The 23913-nt window shown below is 37.9% G+C and overlaps 2 protein-coding genes, 1 long non-coding RNA gene and 1 pseudogene across 4 annotated transcripts; 3 read left to right on the top strand and 1 right to left on the bottom strand.

The window, feature by feature from the left end:
- The first annotated feature begins 235 nt into the window (after nucleotides 1-235).
- LOC121787156 lies at nucleotides 236-679 on the top strand. Its single transcript, XR_006047283.1, has 3 exons — nucleotides 236-410; nucleotides 475-526; nucleotides 600-679. It is a non-coding gene; the product is annotated as an uncharacterized LOC121787156 (long non-coding RNA).
- Nucleotides 680-5150: 4471 nt separating this feature from the next.
- On the top strand, nucleotides 5151-6172 carry LOC121786164 (transcription repressor OFP7-like). The gene has a single exon (XM_042184723.1). The coding sequence runs from the start codon at nucleotides 5183-5185 to the stop codon at nucleotides 5972-5974; it is 792 nt and encodes a 263-aa protein (XP_042040657.1). The 5' UTR covers nucleotides 5151-5182; the 3' UTR covers nucleotides 5975-6172.
- Nucleotides 6173-9218: 3046 nt separating this feature from the next.
- Nucleotides 9219-17192, bottom strand: LOC121786564 (annotated as a pseudogene).
- Nucleotides 17193-17665: 473 nt separating this feature from the next.
- On the top strand, nucleotides 17666-21409 carry LOC121786561. 2 transcript variants are annotated; one of them, XM_042185205.1, is made up of 4 exons: nucleotides 17666-17779; nucleotides 18432-18956; nucleotides 19691-19859; nucleotides 21242-21409. In XM_042185205.1, exons 2-4 carry the CDS (start codon nucleotides 18475-18477, stop codon nucleotides 21248-21250), a joined length of 660 nt encoding a protein of 219 aa, XP_042041139.1. In that variant the 5' UTR covers nucleotides 17666-17779; nucleotides 18432-18474; the 3' UTR covers nucleotides 21251-21409. The 2 variants fall into 2 exon arrangements, with proteins under 2 accessions (XP_042041139.1, XP_042041137.1); XM_042185203.1 differs by lacking the exon at nucleotides 21242-21409 and having other exon boundaries at nucleotides 19691-20081.
- The last annotated feature ends 2504 nt before the right edge of the window (nucleotides 21410-23913 follow it).

Raw genomic sequence — 23913 nt, 5'->3', positions numbered from 1 at the left:
TGATACTTAATCTGGTTATGCAGTCGTCGATGCTGATTCAGCCAGGAAAAGAAGTTGGTAAAATCGTCCGCGACATCCAACTGTACAATAATACGAACCTTGGGGGGGTTCTCTGGCCTATTAATGGTACTACTATTTATGTCAATTATTGATACTCTATTACAGGAGCATTCCCCAATGACTATTAGGTGTTCAGTTTTCCTCCATTTCATGATTCGTCTCGAAATTTCTATGTTCAATAGATTGACTCAAAGTGCAGATGACAACTTAAAAGGGAACTACAACCTTGCATTCATTCATGTTGGTTGCAGAAAGCAGCAGGGCTGCCACTGCTAATGAGAAGAGGCCTGTGGGAAAATTTGAACATTACTATGTTGGAGTACTTATGTAACTCAATGCATAAAATTGGTGTAAGTTCATATACTTATTGTGATTCATTCATACGATGAATTTTGATCGAATGTTGGTTTGTAGCTGCTGTTGGGCGTCGTATATGAAGTTTTTGAGTTGCAATTCTTCCCAAATGGTAACTAGTTCTTGAACTAAACCTCTGCTTCTTAATCATCTTATGTTAATTGTTAACTCTTGAAACGCGACAGGAGGAATTGGGATCGCGGTATGGTTCGATTTGTGCATCTATGGCTTGGTGGTGTTCCTTCTATGGGATGTTATATGGCAGAGATGGATGGTGGTCTTCAGACGATTGCTTTGACAAACATGTCGATATTGCTTTATCTGTGTAATCCGGCAATAATTTTGTATATACTTTTTATTTCGAAAATTTAAGGAAATGTTGTGCATTTTATGTTTTCTTGATCTCTTTGCATTGCTTACTGGATAACCAATTCAAGATTATACTATGATTTATCCGAAAACCATGCTATTCTGGACAAAATCAAATGTAAGCTGCTGGTGATAATAAAATGAAGTTGTTTTGGACAAAACATTGTAATTCAATTTTGAATGTTAGTTAAAACAACACTGATTTATCCAAACATCATGGTTTTGTTGCCACATCAGTTTCAATTTTAAACATAAATACAGTTCAAATTTTGAATAGCTTATTTGCATTCTACAAATATTACTACAATTTTAAAGATGAGATAGTCTTTAGATGGACTAACCTAATCACCTATTTGTAAACCTGAAATCCTAAAACTGAAGGGCATAGAATTCAATTAAACAAAAAACAAAACAACCCTCAGCCTTTTTTGCTCATTTTTACCCTCAAGATAAATTAAACCTTTTTCCCATTAATTATAGTTGATAGTGAGAATCCAAACACCAAAGAGGAGCCTGATTACAGGTGAGAGAAAATATAAATGTTGCCTCTAAAAATGTGTAAATGGTTGGACTTCCTATATATAGAAAAGAGAGCAAAAGAAAAGACAATTGCATGACAAGGATGATTCTGTTCCCTTGGATTCCAACCTAATCCATCTTTAATTTCTTGATTTATTGACCTTTTATGATAAGATTAAAGGTAGCTCCATAGTTTCTGTAGAACTCCTGTGCCTTTCCCAATTGGTTTTAATGAAATTCATATTGCACTATTGCAGACAAAAAAGGTAGTAAATGCGCCTTTATTCCTTGCATGTATTATGTATATGACATCCACCAGATTAATGAGTTTTTCATTCATCAAGGATTAACATCTAATTAATCTACGAGTATTTCATTAATCTAATTTTAGTCCACGGTCCACAAACCACTATGGTAGAAATCCATAATTTTTTATCTTAAAAGCATTTGGTAATAGGATGGTTGGCCCAACAAACTTTATAGCGGTTTAAGTTTTCGCTTTATAGTATGAGATGTTATATTTATTTTTGTTTCATTTGCAAACAATATTCTATAGTTACATTACACTAAGATTTGGACACTTTTTTATAAAGGACATGTGTAAACAGTTTGCATACTAAGAAAACAATCGCATGCGAGGTATTGATGCATTTATTGTTGGTGTGATATTAGCTTAGGCTCTCAATCAAGTAGTGTAACTATTTATTGTTATAATTGTAAGGTATTGAATTGATTTGGAGGTATGGTAAAAAAGAGTAGTCTCTAGGAGTAAGTACCCCATAAATTTTTTGTACTCTTTGCTTGCATTGCGTGAAATATGTAGAAGATGGTAAATAAATTTTACTATGATTAACATGTTTTTGATTGAAAATAAATATTTTTCACTAGCACACAAAAGTTGTTGAAAATATCGGGTACTCCACATTTTAGCATGATGCTGGAAATATGGTTGAATAATGTAAGCTGCAAAAAAAAAACCTTATCCACTAATCACTTCTCTTTATCAAGAATGGAGATATAAATATTTCCCAATGGTAAAACTGGCATGTGTGATTTTTAGAGCATGCACAACGGTGGACGGATGGCGTCCGTCCGTGCCGCTGGCAAGAACGAGGTCTGCCGCCACTGCCCTCGCGCCGCTGGCACGGCGCTGCTCGCTGCATCTAGCACGTCCGTGCCAGCGAGCATTCGACGTGGCGAGCAGCGATTGGGCAACGGCATAGCCATTGCCTTTGAAATTTTTTTATTAAAAATCGGTTTTTAATTAAAAAAACCTATAAAAAATAAAAAAATATTTTTTCACTTCCCAAAAAAAATATATCCGTTTTTTACCATTTTTTTCCACTTTTTAATTTTTTTTATTTTTTCCCCCAAAAATACACATTTTCATCTATAAATACCTCACTTTCACACCCAAAAATTCACACAAAACTATACAAATCTCATCTTCATTCTCTCATATTCATTCTCATCTTCATTCTCTCATATCCATTCTTAATCTTTCTTCCACTCCTACATCATAACAATGTCCGGCCAAGGCGATGACCCCCCGCCCTCCCACGGTTGGAACCCCGAATGGTTCGGTTCACAACCGTTTCCTAGTCCGGAAACGAAGTATTCGGCCCCTCCTCAAACCCAAAGTTTGGGCGTTCCGGGTGGCTACCGGCCATACCCAATCGACGACCAAGGTGCCCCCGAAGGGCGATACGGGTGGGCACCGGAGCCTAGGCCGACCGCCCCTCCCAAACTCCGACTCCTCCTACTCGCGGTGTCCACACACCGTACACTCCGGCGGAGATGGATAAATTGTTCACGGCGTACTTGGAAATCTCCGAAGATCCGGTGGTTGGCACGAACCAATCCGGCGATCACTTTTGGTAGTGCATCGCTCACCGGTACAATGAAAATCGGCCGCCGAGAACGGTCGAGCGCAACGAGAGTATGGTGCGCAACGCCATCTTCCGAGCCAACGATGAAATTGGCAAGTTCAATGGCTATTTCCTCCAGGAAGAGCGGAATGCCGGGAGCGGCCGGAGCGAGGTCGACATCATCACTGCCGCGATGAGCACCTACCAATCCATGAACTACAAGCCGTTCAAGTACCTCAACGTTTGGCAGGAGACGCGGACGCACCCGAAGTATATGGGAGGCGTAACATCCTCCTCTAGCGGCTCCTCCAAACGGTCAAGGTCGGTATCCCTATCCGACGCCGGCTCAGAAGAAGTGGCTAGCCAACTCGCCGTTGCTAACTTGGATAGCCCCGACGCCTGCCCGAGCGGTTCCCAACGCCGACTGCAAGGAAGGAAGAAGGCGGCGGCCAACCGCTGTCGAGCCGCGGCTGCAACCGCCGATGCTCCAGTTTCCGCTCCCGTTACCGTTCCATATGCGCCACCTCCACCCCCCACCAACTCGTCGTGGCAGCTTTTGGCCCAACTCAATATGACCGATAGATCCACTATGACCCCCTCGCAACTTCGATCGCACGAGGCCATGATATTGGGCCTCCAAAGACAATTGGGGGTAGTGCCGCCGGATGAGTAGTCGTCCACGGAGGTATTTTTAGCTTTTAATTATGTAATTTTTAATTTTTAGGAGTTTAATTATGTAATTTTTAATTTTTAGGATTTTAATTATGTCTTTTTTATTTTATTTGTAATTTGTAATATTTATTGTGGTTTTTTAATGAATTTTAATATTATGGAAATGTTTTTGTTTAATTAAATTTTAAATTGAATTGTGTTCGTCCTTGCGGAAGAGCACAGCTGTGGGTGTTGTGCTCTTGCCAGAGAGCAGGCAGAAAAAGTGGGGTCGGGCCCACAACCGTGCTCGCTGACAAGAGCACGGTTGTGGATGCTCTTAGAGATGAAAAATAAGATTGTCATTGCATGTAAGACTGATGTTAAGAGTGTATGGCTCAATGGTTTTGATGGAAGATATCGTGCCTTGTTATGGTTCGAATATGTAACTATATTCTAATGCAAAATGGAGTAATACTAATGGTGATGGATAATTTCATAATTAAATGTCACATATTTGACCAGCACGAGTTTTAAAAAATTGTTTGACTTTATATAATAGAGTTGGTAGAAAAGTTAGTGAAACATGCGACATATTTTTTTTATATTGGTTTATGATAAAATATAAGTGGAATGTAATAAAAGTGAAAATGAGACATTTATTAATGGACGAACGGAAAAGGAAAAAATAGAACATTTATTAGCCGACAGAGTATCTTGGAATTTGCGAGATGAATCGGGTCATCAATTTTAAATTCAGCTCTAGAACTTATAATTAAACATGTAGTTCAGTTGTTATTTAGTAGTCAAAATTTTATTAAAATAATGCTACTATATCAACTATTCAAAAGGATGCATCTTAAGTCAATAAAATTATCTCGCTTTCTGAAAAAATGGTTTGAACAACATTTCGCATCGCGGATATAACTCATCATCATGAATACTAGTAATATTCCTCAGTGTTTAAAAATCAATCCCATAAATTTATTTCGACTCATCCATCAAATTAGTCATATATGAAAAAATTTCTTAATTTGTTATTCACTTTTTATTTTCCTATTTTATGCACACTTAATCTCTCTCTATTACTTTACACACTTTATCTCTTTCTATGTTATTCTTCATTAATTTTGCTTAAAATTTGTATGGCCTTGTGAGCAGAATATGTGGTGGAAAACTAATACGAATTAAATTACCAAGTTGGTTAATCCCAAGATTTACCGATTTAATTATTGTAACAATTCGACCGAAAAAGAAAAAAAAATAGTTGGAAAATGAGAATCATAAAGACATCACTTTCTGTCTCTCATCTCTGTGGCTGTGTATATATAAACACTTTTGCACAGCAGCAGCTTAACACAGCAATGGCCAAACGTTTCAAGCTGAGAATTTGCAGAGCCATCGCCACCACTCTCCAATCCTGCCGCTCCAAAGACCCTTCCAATCTCCCTAAAGACCCCGTCCCTTCATTCTCCGCCAACCCCCAACCCCCGCAATTCAAGTGGCAAAAGGAAGACAAGTGGCACATCGTCGCCAAGATCCCCGCGCCTCCCCCGCCGGAGAAGACCCGCCGCCGCGCCAAGAAGAAACGGAACCTCCCCACCAGGATCCGCCTCAGCACCTCCTCCGCCGACAGCGGCTGGTTCAGCAGCGAAGGAGGAGCCCCCGCCGCCGCCGAGGAAACCGAAACCCTAGTCTCCTCCTCCCCCGGATCCTCCGCCGAGCTCCATCCGATCCGAGAAACGCAGCCCTTCCCCAATTCAAACCCTAGAAACCCTCCCCGGAGGACCAGGAGATCGAAGCGAGCGCCGGTGAGGGCGGCTGCGGAAATGGAGACGATGCCGGCGAGGTTGTCGGTGTTCAAGAAGCTGATACCGTGCACGGTGGAGGGGAAGGTGAAGGAGAGCTTCGCGATCGTGAAGAGATCGGAGAATCCGCTGGAGGATTTCAAGAGGTCGATGATGGATATGATCGTGGAGAAGCAGATGTTCGAGAAGAAAGATCTGGAGCAGCTGCTGCAGTGCTTTCTCTCCCTCAATTCTGCTAACTATCACGGCATTATCGTCGAGGCCTTCTCCCAGATTTGGACGGCCATGTTTGCGCCGCCGCTGGGCCATTCCCAGCGCCGGAGAGTGTCGCGAGTTGCCTCGTTTTAGATTATTATTAATATTATTATGATTTAGTTTGGTTTTCGCTTTCTACGTATGTATGTCTACGGCTTATGTAGATAGTGGTAATAATCAGAATGTTTAAGGTGTTTGAGATTCTGATTCTCTGTCTTTGTATCTTTCTTGTTTTCATATCAATTCATTTGTCATGTGTATAAGTATAATGGAACAAACTTTGGGGACGAAGGAAGTACTTTATTATTTATAAATTTAAATTTTCTGAAAGTTAATTTATAAATATTTTATTATAAAATAGATATATTAATTTGCTGAAAGAATAACTACAGTTAATTGCTTGTCAAAAATATAATTGTACCTGTAAATTCCGCAAATTAACTATTCTTGTTACTATATGCTAATTAGAGCAGAGCCTATTTATAGTAGTAATATTTTACTTTTTGGCTGTAAGCCTGTAACGCAACTGTAAATTCTTACGACATTGAGATAATTTGAAAGTTACAACTTCTACATTTATTTATGATATTTGAATGCATGTTTGATGTTTCTCTGTCTCAATTTGGTTTGACTAAGGTGTGTATTAGATAGAGCGTGATTTGACAGGGGAACCAGAGATAATTGATTTAATTTAAAATCACTTTTTCTCCACCTTTGATTGAAAATCTCCCGCCACACATGTTACGGAAATCATTCGCTTCCCCAAATCATTATTACAATCATCCTTTTTTGTTGCCTATATGTTTCACTCATCATTTCAATTCTAACCTATCACTCTTATTTTATAGAGATCAATTTGTTTTGTCATAATTACTTGACCTTCTTTTGTCATTGTTGAGGCTTCACAAATGATACCTTCCTCCTTCTATTTTGTCTTATTATAGCATTTGATTTTATTAAATTTGTGTGTAATTATAGGGTTTGGTTATTATCCAAAGAATATATTTTTATGAAGTGTGTGGCTGTTTCTCAAATTTGATTAGCTCTGCGGAATATGCAGAGTCCTTATATATAATTAGTAGACATAAATATATGCATGCATCTCTTCTTTTTAGATTGGATTTTCACTTTGTTTGGTATCGTGATTGCATTTTGCGATGAAAAATCAGTTTGCTAGAAATGGAAAAGATTTAGCAGACTCCAATTTTCACGCTATCAGAGATTCTTCTTTACCTTTCTACCCTCTCTCCACCCCATTCCTATATCTATCTTCTCTCTCTCATTGTATTCAATCTATTTTCTCACTTTTGCCAGCGTCTGGGCACTGTTTCTTTTGTGGAAATATTGTAAAGTTTCATCAGATTTCTAATAAATGAAGTGTTGTGTTATTATGGGAGTTGATGTATGGGATGGGATCCCCTGCTATGCTCTCCACCACAGCAGGGGCTGCTGCCTCACCCATGTTAATTTTTTAATAATATATTTGAATTATAAAAAAAAAAAAAAATTAATATATAAAATTGGGATGGGAGAGGCAGCAGCCCCTGCTGTGGTGGAGAGCACAGCAGGGGATCCCATCCCGTTGATGTATGTGTGTGCCTACTACACCATCACCTTGAATAATTAATAATACAGCCAAATATTTGTGACTGCTCCCATCTTTCTTTCTTTTTTTTTTACTTTTTTATTAATTTATTCACTCATTCCTGTGTAACTACTCTAGCTATATATATAGATGGACAGCAACTATTGCACTTCCACTAATTACTATCTGCAGAGGCAACTCAATTTACACTATATATTCTTACAATCTTTAATTGCTTAATTAGAGATTGGATGGTGAACCCCAGTTTACTGGATAAGGTGTTTTTTCTGCTAATATGAAAATTGAGACTAATTTTGGTAGTCATATCAAAATGGAAAAATGGACTACGGGTTAATTTTTTATGGACAAAAATAGTACTACTACTAGACTGACGATTAGCCATCCATGCAAACTGAAAACTTGATTTGATCCTAATTGAAATTTAGTAGGGAGTAATTTTTTATCAAAAATGCATCTTGGTACACTTTGAAAATTTTCAAGTTTGTTTTCAGATTTTCTTCGCCAAACCTCGAATTAAATACAGTACAATATTGTTTTCTTGAACGGTTAGGAAAAGAGAAAACTTGGTCTTTTTTAGTTGTATTCTAACCCACAAAGTTACAAAAACATACACATGTTTCGTTTTGGGCACTAATATCGGAATTACATTTATATTTCTTCAGGTACAAATTCAAATTTTGAATCGGGAGAAAAGTGAGGTGATATAACGACTTCTAAGTTGCTTGACGTCAACCGAGATTTGAGACATGATTATCCATAAAGATCTAAACCCAAATTGCTAATTTTCCCTATCGTCCAATTTTGAAAATTCATCATATCTTCATTTCATAATTGATACATTATGGGTTTTCACACGTGCGAAAATAAATTAGGTATCATCTTGGTGAAGTTAGGTTCATATACTATCATTTGATCGTCTTTGAAAAGACTTGATTTTAACAAAATTAATAATTCAAGAAACTTATCATTCTTCTTCTGAACATGACGGTACATGAACCTGACTTTGATTAAAGAGTTAAAGATAGATGAAATAGCTGTGAGAGAAGCAATTGAACAGACGATAAATTGTTAGTATTTCAAAATTCCTAAAATAATGTCTTTCTTGAAACCACAGTGGTTGATGAATAGTTGTGCAAGTAAACATATATCCATATCAAAGGATACAGTCCACAAAAAAACAAGTGTATAGAAACAAAATGCAGAATTTAGCATACAAAAAAGAAAAAAAAAACAGACAGGAAACAAAAAGAGTACTTGGAAATACTAGATGAATAGTAGTTGATGTGGAGGGGACAAATAGATAACTGTTAATTGGGGAGTTGATAAGCTTTATTGATTGCTAGGGAAAGGAATTTAGTTTGAAGACAAGATACGATAGCACTGTGTAAGAAGTTAGACAAGACGATGACACCATTGCTGTTGAGAGATGAAAAAGTAGATCTTGAGGGAGCAGTAGTATCATGGTGACAGCATATGCATGCATGCTTCTAACTCACCAAACTTGAACAGACAAAGCATTTATTTCTCAAAATCAACCTTCCAACTATGCATATACTATACCCCTTATTACTCCTACTATCATAATTAATTAAGTTATTCTGGTGTGCCAAATTCAAGAATATATAGGAATTGCCATTTCTTTCTCACTACTTAATACTAACAATTTTGGGCATTTCCAGTGTAATCAGAGAGGACCCCACAGAATTAAGATGGGCAAAAACGCGGACGATGGGCGAATAAGAAACCCCAAGAAGATGTGACTATATTATTTCGAAACTGATGGTGTTGTAAACAAAGTACCTCTGTTAATAATGCTGAACTTCTGACTAGATAATTATCAATCAAAAAAGTTGAACGAGAATATATTTTCTAACCACTTGAACATATCGTAATAAGAAATAGGTCAGAACAGTACCAATGTTGGCATATAACAACTTCACGAGTGTCAAGTTTACTGTGGCGGCATATTCATATGTTGAGGTGGGGGTATCATATGCTGCATGGGATGGGTTCCACCCATGAGATGCTGAGGTGGCGGCGGTGGTCGCCAACCAGGTGGAGCAGCCATTCCAGATGGAGGTGGTGGAGGTCTCATAGGAGCTGGAGCCATTTGTGGAGGTGGAGGAGGCATGCTTCTGAATTGCTGCATTGGTGGAGGCATACCAGCATGACCAGGTTGCGGTGGCTGGCCCTGCCAAGATGGTGCTTGCATCTGCATAGGTTGATACATGTTCTGTGGAGGTGGCGCACAGAGTGCTGGGATTGGTGGTGGAGGAACAGGGCCGTTTGTAAAGGGCCTTGGAGCAACCGGGGCACTGACACCACCGTTTTGCTGAGGGATTGTTGGAGGTCCACTCGCAAACAAGGTGTGTGGCCTACTTCTTTGGGTAGTAGGATTACTTGCAGCAAGAACTATTTCTGCAATTGTAATGAGGAAAACTGTCTCAGTAACTAAAACTATTAAGCCTTAGTGGTAAGACCTAGGTCAGGAACTTCAAAGTCTTAAGCAGCACTCACCTGCAGGGGTACTGTGGCGCTCTCCTTTAGTATCTTTCTTTTATGCATAAGACACTGTTATTTGACGATTGCAGAGATACTGACCATTCATCGTCTGTCGAATGAAGCATATTAAGATAGTCAAATATTTGAGCCATTTGAGAGAAAAAATAATTTTGTTTCAAGCTTATAAGTTTATTAGATAATAACTTGATTCAGGAGCAACCATATGCCCCATCCACCTAGGAGTAGAAGAGAATCCATAATTTTCATAAAACCAATACCTTGAGGATAAGAGCTCAATGTTTAAGTAACATTATACATTGGGACCACACGAGTACGTAGACACACCAAAGAAGGATGATGACCCTCAAGATTTGGGCTATTCATTTAGGGTGCTGTATAATGATATTGTTTTACCATTCCGAACCATTGATTAACATATCAAAACAGTATGTTCAACCCAACCTTAAGTCTCATTTTGAAAAGACTAAAGGTCCATTTTGGTCCTTAACATATTGCGATTTTACGATTTTGGTCCAAAACATTATCTTTTAAATTATTTGGTCCCTCACAAATAAAAACGAGTCACATTTGGTCCGAATTTGACGGACCAGTTAAAATTTAACAGTCAACGGATTTTACTTACATTTTGACCGGATTAAGTTAATATATATGTTTTATTAACGTCTAATACTCTAATTAACCCAAACCTAAAAAATTAGGGTCCAAGGAGGCGCAACCACCTTGGATTTCGCCGGAGGCGGAATGTTGGAAATCTCCGCCAATGCGCGGTCAGCTGAATCAGATAGAGAGGCGGATGAAGACTGAGACGACGACAGCAGTGGCGGCAGCTTCGGAACCCGCAGCGCGCGGGATCGAATCCCTATCTATCTCCCATTAATCAATCTTGAATGAATTATTAAAGCCCCCACCAAAAGATTTTCCCTCTCTCTCGTCTCAGTCCAAGGCTTTCTCCTATGGCCTCTCTTCCACCAGAAACACCACCGCCGCATCTCTCCTCCTCCGCAGCTCACACATCCATCTCCCCCATTTCCGACCCAACACTCACCTCCTCTTCATCCTCAACCCTCACCAACAGCAACCATCATCCTTTCTGTCCCTCTCATTTTCCACCTCAGCAGCGCCACCGCCTACAGCCGGAGTCCCTCCTACCGTGACCTCGAATATTCATGGAGGAATGTGTGCTATACGTCGTCGATCACGGCGTTTAACTCAGAGGCTTCCTGTCGCACTGTTCACATCCACGACGCTGCGGGAGCTCGAGCTCAGGCAGAGAAGAGAGTGTTGAGAGATAGAGATAATTTGTTCTTAAAAAATAAGAAAAAAAAGTAAATATTCTTATTTAAATTCATAATCCAGTCAAAATAACTTAAACAGCCGTTGACCGTCAAATTTTAACACTGCCGTCAAATTCGGACCAAATGTGACCCGTTTTTATTTGTGAGAGACGGAATAATTCAAAAGATAATGTTTTGGACCAAAATCGTAAAATCGCAATATGTTAAGGACCAAAATGAGACTTTAGTCTTTTGGAAATAAGTGTAGCAAAACATGTTGAATTTTCAGCTCCTAAAACTCAACATTTAATTAATATCTTCAGTGACTTGCATTCAGTAAGAGTATCCATAATTTGCATCAGACGCCTCAAAAGAATCATAGCTAATAAAAGCAAAACCACGAGAATTTCCAGTTTCCAGATCTCTCATTATCTGCAAATGGCTCCAAAATTTAAGATCCAGCAGCAAATGAAAGCCAAACTACACTCTCATAAGTGAAACTTCGAAAAGATGATCTCATTACACAGTAAACATGGCAACAAGAAAAGGTTAATGAATGGTAATGGGCGTGGCGTGATCACACAGACATGATCCTAATTAGAGATGAACTAAAAATCAGTGAAAGATGCAACTTGAGGCAGAAAATGGGCCAAACTCACCCCCACTACACTCTCATCTCACCCCAAGGAGGAGAGAATGAATATAAAGTGCGGAGAAAGTGTATCAACACATATAACACACAACCCACACACACTCAGAATGAGAGAGTTATAAGCCCAAATGGATTCATATAAAAACAGATTTAATACATGAGCAACAGACTAATACCCTTGGTACACAAACCTACATTATCATTCTCCACATGTTAGGAATGATCACGCAAAGAAAACAACAAAAAATGGATATGTCTTAAGATATGACGAAGGCCAAACCTTAGGATTTGCAACAATAACACCAAAAGCACTGAAAGTATCATAAAGAAGCTTTTCATCAACATCCTGCAAAAGTAGAAACATTAGCATCATATAAGACCATTCAGTAGTTATTTAAGAAATTCACCACAAATAAATGTCAACTACATTAGACCATTTATAACAACTACTTCGATAGAACACAACAGAGCATTTGATGGAGAAAGCAAAAAAACTTACAGGATCCAGATTTCCAATGAAAAGGTTAGCTCCGACATCAACACTTTTCTTATCTTGTGTAGCCTATAGTCAAAATAATAGGATCATACAATTAAACTGTTATGATATAATAATAATACTAGTATGATATGTCATAACTTGATAGAACAGTGGAGAAAATGCAATTGCCAGCCACAACTGAACTACAACATAGATGCATACAGCATACCTTATTTACTCGAATAGGTTTTCCAAACAATTTTAACATATTAAGAACCTTGATTGCCTGCAAAAAGAATTGGTAATCAAAAAACCAGAATTGATATAAGGAAATGAAAGTTGTGGTTTTGATAATGTTGGAAGTAAAAAAGACTACATAATCGGCATCTTCTTCGCTTCTAAATTCCACAAACCCATAGCCTTGATGAGCATTTGTAACTCTGTCCTTGGGCACATATACATTAACTGGAACAGGAAAGAAAGATAAAGGCAATAGTTTGTTACAAAACAACGAAATCCACTAAGTTATATAGGTTTACAGAATAAGTTCTTCATAAAAAGCAGAGACGTACCAACTGGACTTGCTTGCACAAGCAGCTCCCATAATAATTCTTCACCTGCCTGCATACTGATACGAGACCCCCGACACCAGACGCAACAGCAGAGCAGCATGCCGAGCTGGAGGCGACAACAGCCGAGCAGCATGCCGAGCTGGAGGCGACAACAGCCGAGCAGCTCGACGCAGCGCTTCCGGAGCCGAGCAGCACGAAGCAGCCGAGCAGCACGACGCAATGCGTGAATGACCGAAGTGAAGAATTGATTGTGTCGAAGAGATCCTTGAGGCCGAGAGACAAGCTCAAGGCGCCGAACAAGTTCAAGAGTTAGCCGATTCTTTTTGTTTCCTTTTTATTTCTTTCCTTTTATGTTTTAGTATTTTTGAAACATTAATTTACTTACTGTTGAGTCGGGCCTGATTTATAAGCCCTGTTCGGGTTTTCTTTGCGGTTCTTTCCCGGATGAATTAGGATACGTCGAACCGCCCTAGGGTTTCTAGTATAAAATAGGGTATTTCATCAACACATTATTTTTATGAATGAAATATTTTCCCTAAACCTATCTTGTGAAACAAGCAATTATCCTTACGTTTCTTGTTGCTTTGTGGAAGACGTCCACCAAATCAGCAGGGGTTCGATCAATTGCCGCGAGTTTGTCGTGGAAATTGCTCGTGGTTCCGCCGAGAAGGAAGATCACGGAGCCGTTGCGGAGAACGTCCGTAACATCTGGTGCTTTCATTGAGAGTACTCAAGTTTAAAAAAATGCATTTAGATGAAAAATACTTCATTCATGTAAGATACCAAGGGCAACAGACATCATATATTTGCAGGGTGTTAACATTAGTAGTTAAGAGTTGGATGGTGCAGCTTATGATAAAGCTCCCCGTATAAATAAATAAATAAGAAGAGTAAATGCAGAACATCATCAGCTCAAATCGTGAAATTAGACACAAGCAATACAAAATCTAAAACCAATAGCAGATATATATTAGCACAAACCAACAAGATATATTTTTAAACATTGAACAAGCGACCTTAAAATGCAAAACCTAGGTCCTCACTAGAACCATAACCACTCAAATCATTAGAACTTCAAGGCCGTTACCAAGAATCTTCAGAAAAAATCTAACATCCGCGGCATTTCTCGGTAAAATTCCAAGAAGGGACGTCATGGACCAATGTATCCGCCATTTGGACCCTGAAAACAAAACTTTCCAGCCATGGTATAGACGCGAGAAGCTCTCGCGTGTTTTAACTAAACACGCTTGAAGCTCTCGCGTGTTTTAAAAGTGTAGACGCATCAGCCTAATGCGTGTTTAAAGTCAAACACGCATATTCCTCTCGCGTGTATTAAAGAAGAGACGCGTCTTCCTCTCGCGTGTTTAAAGTCAAACACGCGAAACCCTCTCGCGTGTCTCCCTTGCTTCACAAAATCACTCCAGACGCGGCAGAACATACCACAAACGCGAAAGCAGCAGCGGAAATCGGCGAAAAAGCTTCCCAACCACCGAAATTCGAAGCCTAATCCTCTCCCATTCCAATTTGAAGTGTTGTTAGGTAACTTCCAACCCTTAATTTCGTTTTTTATTGGTATATTTTTAGGTGGGTATAATAGTTAGGGTTCATGGGGTATAAAGTATTTTGTTGAATTTGGTTGAATTTGGTGTTGAATTATTCAATTTGGTTGATTTTATCTTGAAATTGGTTGTATTTGATGTTGAATTATTCAATTTGGTTGATGTTTTGTTGAAGTGTTGAATACGGTTGAATAAGGTGTTATTTTGTTGCATTTGGTGTTAATTTGGTGAATGTGATTGATATTTTGTTGAATTATTGAATTTGGTTGAATTATTGTTGAATTATTGGATATGGTTGAATATGATGTTAATTTGTTGAATTTGATGTTAATTTGTTAAATTTGGTGTTATTTTGTTGAATTATATTAGGATGTCGCGATATGGACCAGAAGATCCTTCTGTTTTGCATTATCAGCACGGTCATATATCACGCAAGGCGTGGGCAGGCCAGGAAACAACCCCGTTCAATATTCGGCGCTTTGAGGGACATTTCTGGGAAATCGATAATCATCACAGACGCGTGATTGATTATGTTTGTAGATTTGGTTTAGGTGGAGTTCTCTTCTGTGGTAAGGCTCTGGATGTAGATCATGCGTTGATCACAGCTTTGGTTGAGCGTTGGAGGCCAGAGACACATACATTCCATCTTCCCGTAGGGGAAACTACCATTACATTACAAGACGTTCAAGTATTATGGGCTTTACGTGTAGATGGAGTACCCTTCACAGGAAATGGGTTTTGTGAAACTGGGTGGAGGGGTTTATGTGAAGAGCTCTTGGGCTTCTATCCCCTTGAAAGCGAGATGAAGGAAAACGGTATCTTGGCATCCGCGCTAATACATAGGATGACGATTGAACCGTTAGGAGATGGTCTCGAAGACGAAGCCTACATTCAACGGGCACGTATGATTGTGCTTGTGCTATTGGGAGGGTTGATCTTACCCGACGGCTCAGGGTGTAAGATACCTCTCATGTGGTTGACCCAACTTCGAGACGTAGAGGCTGCCTCTATGATTAGTTGGGCGAGTGCTGCGCTTGGTACATTATACCATAATCTCTGTGTGGCGTCTATGGGCAAACGGACAGACATTGGAGGTCCGACAGTGCTCCTACAGCTTTGGGCGTGGGAGAGAATGCCCACTTTGAGACCGGATTTTGTAGCGGCACGTATACATACAAACAACACTCCATGTGCATTAATGTAAGTTTGTTGTTTCATCTCTTTTGTGTATTTAATGACAACATATTTAATTGACAACTTTTGTTATTGTAGGTGGACTGGCTCCTATTTGATAAACAGAGCCCCTAAACATTCTGTTCGACATTATCTTGAACAGTTGTCATTACTCCAAAATAGCCAGGTAAAATGAATAATGTTTAATATTTATTTGGGTAATTTTAATGTAAACTTGTTATTGTAGTTTATTTGGATGCCCTACGTGGACCGTCAATTACCAGGTAGGGGGATCATAAGCAACACCCAAACCTGGGAGCTGAATAATTTTCCCATCCCAATATAAACTCACAAACACCATTAAACCTGCAAAATAAGTACCACATAACATCATATACTATAAATTCAACATACTTAAATAAATATTGAACAAAATTAAAACCGAAAATTCAATACCAAGTTCAATGCCATAAACCCTAAATCTATATCTAACTAACATATAGCAATGATAATTGAAATTAATAGTCAAAAATTACCTAACACCACTTCAAATAGGAATAAGAGTATCAAAATATCGGATTCACTTCGATTTTTGCCGGCTAGAGACGTTAGCCGTCGCTGAGTGCGAGAGAATGAGCGAGCCGGAAGTGAATTCGCGAGTGGAAAGTGAGGTCTCTGCCGTCTGGGCTCGATTTTGTGTCCAACGTAACACGCGAGAGCCTGTCGCGTGTTTAACTAAACACGCGATTTCCTGATGCGTGTTATGTATAGACGTGATAGCTTGATGCGTGTTTTAATTAAAACACGCGAGAGCCTCTCGCGTCTATACCATGGCTGGAATCTTGTTTTTTCAGGGTCCAAATAGCGGATACAATTTGCCATGACGTCCATTCATGGAATTTGCTCGGCATTTCTCCAATATTACAGTATCAATTAACTACACCAAACTCCATAAAGTTGATTGCGTGTATATATGTTTAAGCAGATGGAGCTTTATTTTTACTTATTCGAGTTACCCGGTAACCATGGAACCCTGAAGAAGACAGCTTGAAGCTGAATTGGTGCATAAACATAGCATAAATGAAACAAATAATTTTTCTAAATTCGCAAGTTATATTGAGAATAAACAAATTCCACGATAAATTTGAGCTGGCCCGGATAACAATTACAGTAACCAACAACAGACTAAAACCCTAGACCAAATTTCAGCTCAAAAAAAGAGATAACAAGAAAATATTACTTTGGATTCGAGATTGCCGACGTAGACGGTGGCGTCTTGGTTTCGCTCGGCGGAGTGCTGGCCGAGGAGATTTGGGCCGACGCCCGGCGCTATTCTGGTCGTCATCTAGACTAGTGACTAGAGCCAAGCGAAGCTTCGAGGGGTTTAGAGTTACACCACCAAATTTCGGAACTTTGCTTTGCCTCCTCCTGTAATTCAATGGATACCTCTTATTTTCCTCAATAATTGTATAATTTACAAAATTAAAATCCCCCATAAATTCAATGAATATAATTTTTTTTACACAAATATGAATATGTGTTTTAACTTTTAATGGACTTTTTGACTCATTTCAATCACTATCCGGTTTCTTGATAAAAAATTCTAACCTACATAGTCATTTTATAATAATTTTTTTTACCATGGTTTAGAAATAGCAAATTAATCAAAATAAATCTAAATTTTATATGTAACTCCACTATATTTGGATTGCAATAGGAGACTACTGCCCTGCAATTGTAGAATTATGAATATAAGACCTAGCAAATATAACCACTCCACCAATATCCAGAAATCAATTTTATAAATGTTTTCTATTTAAACGCATAGTTATAGTATATCATATGGCGCCATCATAAAATAGAGAAATAAAAAATAAAAAAAATAAACTGATGAAACGGTTTCCAATTTAAAAAACATAGGGACTTCGGTTATGGAGTAGGATTTCGCAGGGAGTTACTTTGTGAAATTACAATGTGTGATATTCCATAATACGTAGAGAGAGAAGTGGAAGAGTTTCCGGCGAAGGTGGGACTCCGCGGCGTCTGGCCATTGAACACAATGTAAGCTGATCATTTTCCCATTTGTTTTACCTATTCTCATTTGGTATACGATCTACGCATATTCATCTGCGGATCTGCCCACTACTGTCAGCAAACTATTTTTCTGTACGAGTAAATTGTTGTGCTTGAATTCGAAGCTATTACTCTATTTTGTTATGTGTTTGTGAAACACTGGATGGTAAATAATTCAATGAGGGTACAACACTGCATCAGCTCAAGGATGCCCTGTTCGGTGTATATTTCTAGAGTTTCGAATTTTTAGGGCTGTAACTTGAATAGCAAGTAGATAGAATGAACGTGAATGCTGTGAAGTCCTTTTGTAAATCATGACCTATTGATGTTGTTGCATTGCAATAATTGCTGTTGATCTCTGGCATAATCTCATGGAGGATGATCTATTTGCATATTTGGTACTGGATTGGGGAATTTTATTTGTTGAAAAAACCAGTTGGTTGATCTCTAATGTTGCTTCTTCAGCTTATTTTCTACTTCAACAAACTTTTTCTTTAGCTGGGGAATTGAGATTCATACCTGTACAAGAATACCACAAGCTACAATAAACTTGGATTGTACTGTTCTGAAGTTTTCTGTGCTTGTTGGTCCTAGAAAATCAAATTGCTTTTAATATTTATCTGTATTTATCTTATGCTAGATTTGTTTGGATTGCTAATATAAGAGAACAAAAAAGAATAAGAATGGTATTTTTAGACAAGAAGCTGAAGAGGAAGCTACGAGCTGCTAGGGCTGGAATAATTGCAGTCTTGGGTGCTCAGAATAATTCCACTGGCAAAAATTGTGAGAATTCCCAGGCTATTGTGTCAAAAGCCAGGGATTCCCTGAGGGCTATCCGAAATCTAGAGGCACGAATAAACAGTGATGTGGAGCTAAAGCTACAACATGGGATGAACTCAGATACTATAAAGGAGAAGAAGAATAAGGTGACGAAAAGGAATGGAGATGAAAGTGAGACATCAGAGAGCGTGAAGAAGACGAAAGATGAAAGTAAGGCATCAGAGAGCGTGAAGAAGAAAAGCAACAAGAAACAGAAGAGAAAGAATGGCGATAAAAAATTTGAGGCGGAAGATGGGGCTACCAGGGAAGGAGTTAACCACAATGAGCATGGATCCACTGTGGAGCAACTTGTGGCAAGTGTTGAAGTGAGCACTGGTTTTGAGAGGTATGCCATTACAGACGTTATTCTACTGGAAGGTTTATATTTCTTGTGGACTTTGCTCGTAATTAGACATTTTGAAATATTTTATTGATGAGCAGGATAATTTATGCAAAGGCTGAACAGTAATTGTTTAATTATCTCATCTGAGGGTTGTATCTAGGTGAACTTATTCCACAATGCTGATTGTTTAATGAGTTGAGTTTGTAATATGCACATGTCTTTTTGTGGCTCAATTGCTCGAAACTATGTTAAATCGCATGATAATTGTTAACTCATACTTTCCTAACCTTCTCTTTTTGTAGCTCACTTTCTTAGAACTATGTTTAAATCGCATGATATGAGTTAACTCATAGTACTTTCTTAACTTTAATCGCTGGGTGAAACCTATCATATAATTTCAGAACTCACTTGCCAAAAGAGCAAGTCTAGCAACCCTTCTCGTGTTTTTCTTATGCATCTAAAGGTGACCTAACCAGCCTAAACATAGTTCTCCTTCCCCGTCTTCCTGTAGCTGTTGTTTCCTTGTCTGAACAACAAATAGTAACATGATTCTTGTGAAAATTTAGCATGATAATGCAAAGTCCTTTTTGCTTTAACACTCTTCTGGGCCACTGTAGGTTGTAATTCTGTGGGGAGGTCTTGTGACAAGGTTGTTTTACATTTTGAAACTATTCAATTTTTCATATTTTCGTATGCTTTGGACAATACCACTTATCAAATCTTGCTTTGTCCTGCAGGAAAAATATAGAGACTTCTCAAAAAATTTATGTTGGAGCCATTCCATACTTCTTCAGTGAGGATGATATTAGAAGTTGCTTTGAAGGTTGTGGACCCATTGCTTGCATTGATTGTATGACATTTCCAGACACTGGGAAGTTCAGAGGAATAGCAATTATCACTTTTAAGGTAGATTCTTTGTCTGGCTAGAGGATATTTTTTATTATTTCTTCTAAGATTCCATAGTTTTAGTGTTATTAGTACTTAGGATGTGGAATTGATCTAGTAAGCTATATTGCATGCTGTACAACATATATGACAGAGAACAGGAATGCTACTAGATAGTTTGTCGTATTTGTGCTATTGTTACATTTCATCTAGCTGTTGAATTGCACTTTCTGAAAGGAAGTAGATCAATCTTATACGATGTTATCTAAGCTTTAGTTTATTGATTGAGCTCCTAGGTTTAAAAGTTCTTCTTGGAGCTTACAAGTTGTAAGATCTTGTTTAACAACAGGAGAGTATCAATTCATGTCTCATTGTGCTTTTTCAATAATTCCCAACTTCTACATTTTCACAATGATGTGTCAATGTGATATTTCAAGCATTTGAAATCTCATGGGGACACGCTGCAGTCTTTTGTGGAAATGCATGCTTTCACACTTACTGAAAATATAATGTGAGTTTTTCTTAATATATGAGATGGACATAATAATTGCATTATGTCCTGATATGGGTCTGAGCAAATATGGAGTGTTCGATCATTGCATTTTTGCCTTGACACTTGACAGGCAATGATAACCATCAGTGTACCTTTCTTTGATGATAATTTGAGCCCTGTGTGTAGCTATCTGAAGTGAGTATTAATATGCGTGTGCTTTGGGTATACGAGCTAATATGTGGTTGAAATATTATTATATATAATGATATTAGTTGGGGAATGGTTGAGTGTTCATATGCAATCTGATATGAAAATAAGTATGAATGAATGTGTGTGTGTTACGTGGATACACTTGGCATGCTATTGAATAGTAACATTGCATTATTTGTGATCACTCATCTTCTATATCCGCGTACCTTTTATTATAAGTGGTCTGCACGGTATTCTCTCGAGAGAAATAGTGTTTGCATTTGTTTCTTATGATCTGATTGGCATACCTTACATTATCGCTAAGCACTTAAAGGAGCTATATGTGTTTTGAGATGTAATAATGTATGCAACTTATATATATATTCTGGTATTGGGTAAGAAAGTTATATACTAGTTTTTATATTAAACGCGGTGACTCGCTCCCACATTCCACTCACTCTCTCCTCATAACTACAACAATTTCCTTGAAAATAAATGGTGACTACATACATAGAAGATGTCAGACTTGAAGTTGAATTGTCATTTTGTGTTGATGGCAAATAATTGTGTGTATGAAAATCTTGGTTTTGGAGAGAGAAGATTCATTGTTGATATTATTGTCCAAGTATAGGTTGCATATCAGTTACTTAATTTCATAAATTATGCTTTAATGTTAAATATACTATTGGAGCTCATTCCACTCTACTTGTCTTCCTTGCAGATTAGATGATCAGTACATGTACATCTTTTTTGTTGTGCAGCTGCTCAAGTCGGGCCACTAACTAGCTTATTTTGCCTTTTTTTTATTATGCTAATGTGACATGTATAGGATGTGGAACGTATTCTCAACGTTTCTCTTACTTCTTAAACTTTTGTTAATTATGTTAGTATAAATAGTAGCCCAAATTGTGTTTTTATATAGTATGTCTAGATTTTGAAGGTCGGGTTTATGGTCTGATTCTTGATGTTACATAAGGTTTGGCTAAATCACATGTGTATGTTTAAAATAATCAGAATTTTGTAGATATATTTAAAGTTAAAGTTAAAGTCGTTGCATAGTTGATTAGGCAGCCATTAATGATCGGCGACTGAAAGCTGGTAGCCACAAATCCTCCACGCAAGCAAGCTTGTCGATCATCAACCAAAGAAGAATAGTTGATTCTCACCTCATGGCTCATGCAATAAGCAACTTGAGTCTTCTTTCTTATCTAGAACAAGTAAATTTTGCTGGATAAATGATTAACTTACTCGAGATTGATTACAACTCGAATAGATATAGGAGATTCACAAAGAACTAAAAAAAATTGAACTATATGCCTTATTAAATCGAACTGTCTTTGAATTTAGATTTCATTAACATAGAGTAGCACCTGTCGTAGTGGAAATTAGAAAAATTGGTACATGAACACCACATATTTATTACTCCATGTGAAGCATAGAGTAATGGCACTTGTAGTAGATGCATTATCTTTTAATTTATGTGGGATAAATTAGTAGTAATATGTTGCCATCAATTGTTACAATGTCACGTGCGCTGATGTAGTACGGTCTGTGCCCAAACATTTTATTTATTGATGTGGTACAATACAGTTTGTGCACCAAACAATTTATTTATGCAATATTCGCTTGGTCACAATTATGAGTTTTAATCATTTAATTGACTTAGTTGTTAAAAAAATATTACTACTATTCTCAACAGAATAAGAATCACCATAGAATGTGACTACAACTAGGAAAAGACAAGGCCGCCCCGGCCAGATCCCATCAGGTTCTTCGTAAAATTGGCCCGACCCAGAAATTCACCTGCTCAGAGAAAATAGAGTTCAACCTGAAACGAGTTCGTTGGGTTCTAATTGAAAACTAGTGTTAACCTTGTGCGATGCATGACCAAGTCAACCGGCTTTCTTTTGCCAATTTGGCCCAGCCCGACCCAAAATTCCTATGGGTCTAGAATTCTCTGCCTAAATTTGGTTGGTTGGATTGTCGGGCCGAACCAATTTGTGACACTTCTAATTGTGAGCGAATTTGTGATGAATCCAAATTTTATAAATAATAAGATAAAAAAAGTTAAAAGGTAAGTATATGTTTTTATTAATGAAATGAGAAATCTTTTAAATACTCCATTTGTTCACGATTTAAAAGTCTTATTTTGACTCCATGCTGGTTATAAGAAGAATGAAAAAAAAGTAAGGAAAAAAATAGTAGAATATAAAATATTAATTTTATAATAGAACGTAAATATAAAACAAATGAGATTTTAAATTGTGGATGGATCAAAATGATAAATATGTACATTATTTTATGGACGGATGAAGTATAGTAGTATCTCTCTTTTGCATGCCATTATTGCTCCTCCACTTCCCTACAGTTACAAAAATAAAGTGACTCATTATAATACTTTTAATTTTAAGTTTGTCCCGGCTAGAAGATAGTGATACACTAAGTTAATACTCATTCAAATCAATATAATACTGATAACTAGACGTAAAATTACACGCCACTCAGATAACAATGAATGGCTATATTTTATGTGGGTGTTTTCATAAATTAAAACTTACTAAACGTGCAAGTTCTTTATCCTAAAGAAAATTGCCACATTGTCAACTAACATAATTTAGGAAATTCCAAGACAACTAAGAAACAACGAATAGAAGAGGACAAACTTCAAATGGGACAAAAGACAGTAGGCCTTTATACTAAAGAAAATTTGTTGCCTTCTATTTTGTCATCTTTCTTGTGGTTAAATGATCAAAATTCAAATACGAAACATGGCTGGACACAAATACACAGTGTTGCATGCATGATCATTCATGCGTAAAGTGCATGCAACACAAGATAGTGAGCTACAAAAGGAAGCCGTTGGAAGTTGAGAGTTAGTTAGGAGTTAGTTGTTGTGTAACTAACTCAAGTCAGCTGGCAATCATCACGTGATGTACACATGCTCATGCTGAGGTGGAGATGACGTGGAGTTGACGTGGATTATGAAGATTACGCGGGAGAAATGAAGTATAAATAAGAGTGAAGCTAGTTCATTTGTGTTGTTGAAAATGTGTGTGTATTGTTGTTCTTGCTAGCTGTAGATCGTGGATCTACAGCTCCTCTAGTTTCCAATTGATTCCTTCAATTCCTTGTGTTGTAATTGCGACATTTATCATCAATATACTTCTCAGTTGTTATTCTTAGCTCGAGTTCATAAATTGTTGATTGTGTGTGTGAAGTTGCGATCACGATTGGTAGATCACGACGTGTGATCGTAACAAGTGGTATCATCCAGAGTCCTCGACCTTCGGATAGCGGAATTGTGACTCGAAACGCTGCGATGGAGAAGAAATTGATGGAAATGATAGATCAGAAGCTGAGTGAGCGAGATCAGATCATACAAGAGCAGGCAAC

Source organism: Salvia splendens, chromosome 22 (assembly GCF_004379255.2).
Source record: "Salvia splendens isolate huo1 chromosome 22, SspV2, whole genome shotgun sequence".
Classification (NCBI taxonomy): Eukaryota; Viridiplantae; Streptophyta; class Magnoliopsida; order Lamiales; family Lamiaceae; genus Salvia; species Salvia splendens.
Note: the sequence above shows the minus strand (reverse complement) of the source record. Positions and strands in the feature narration are given on the sequence as shown.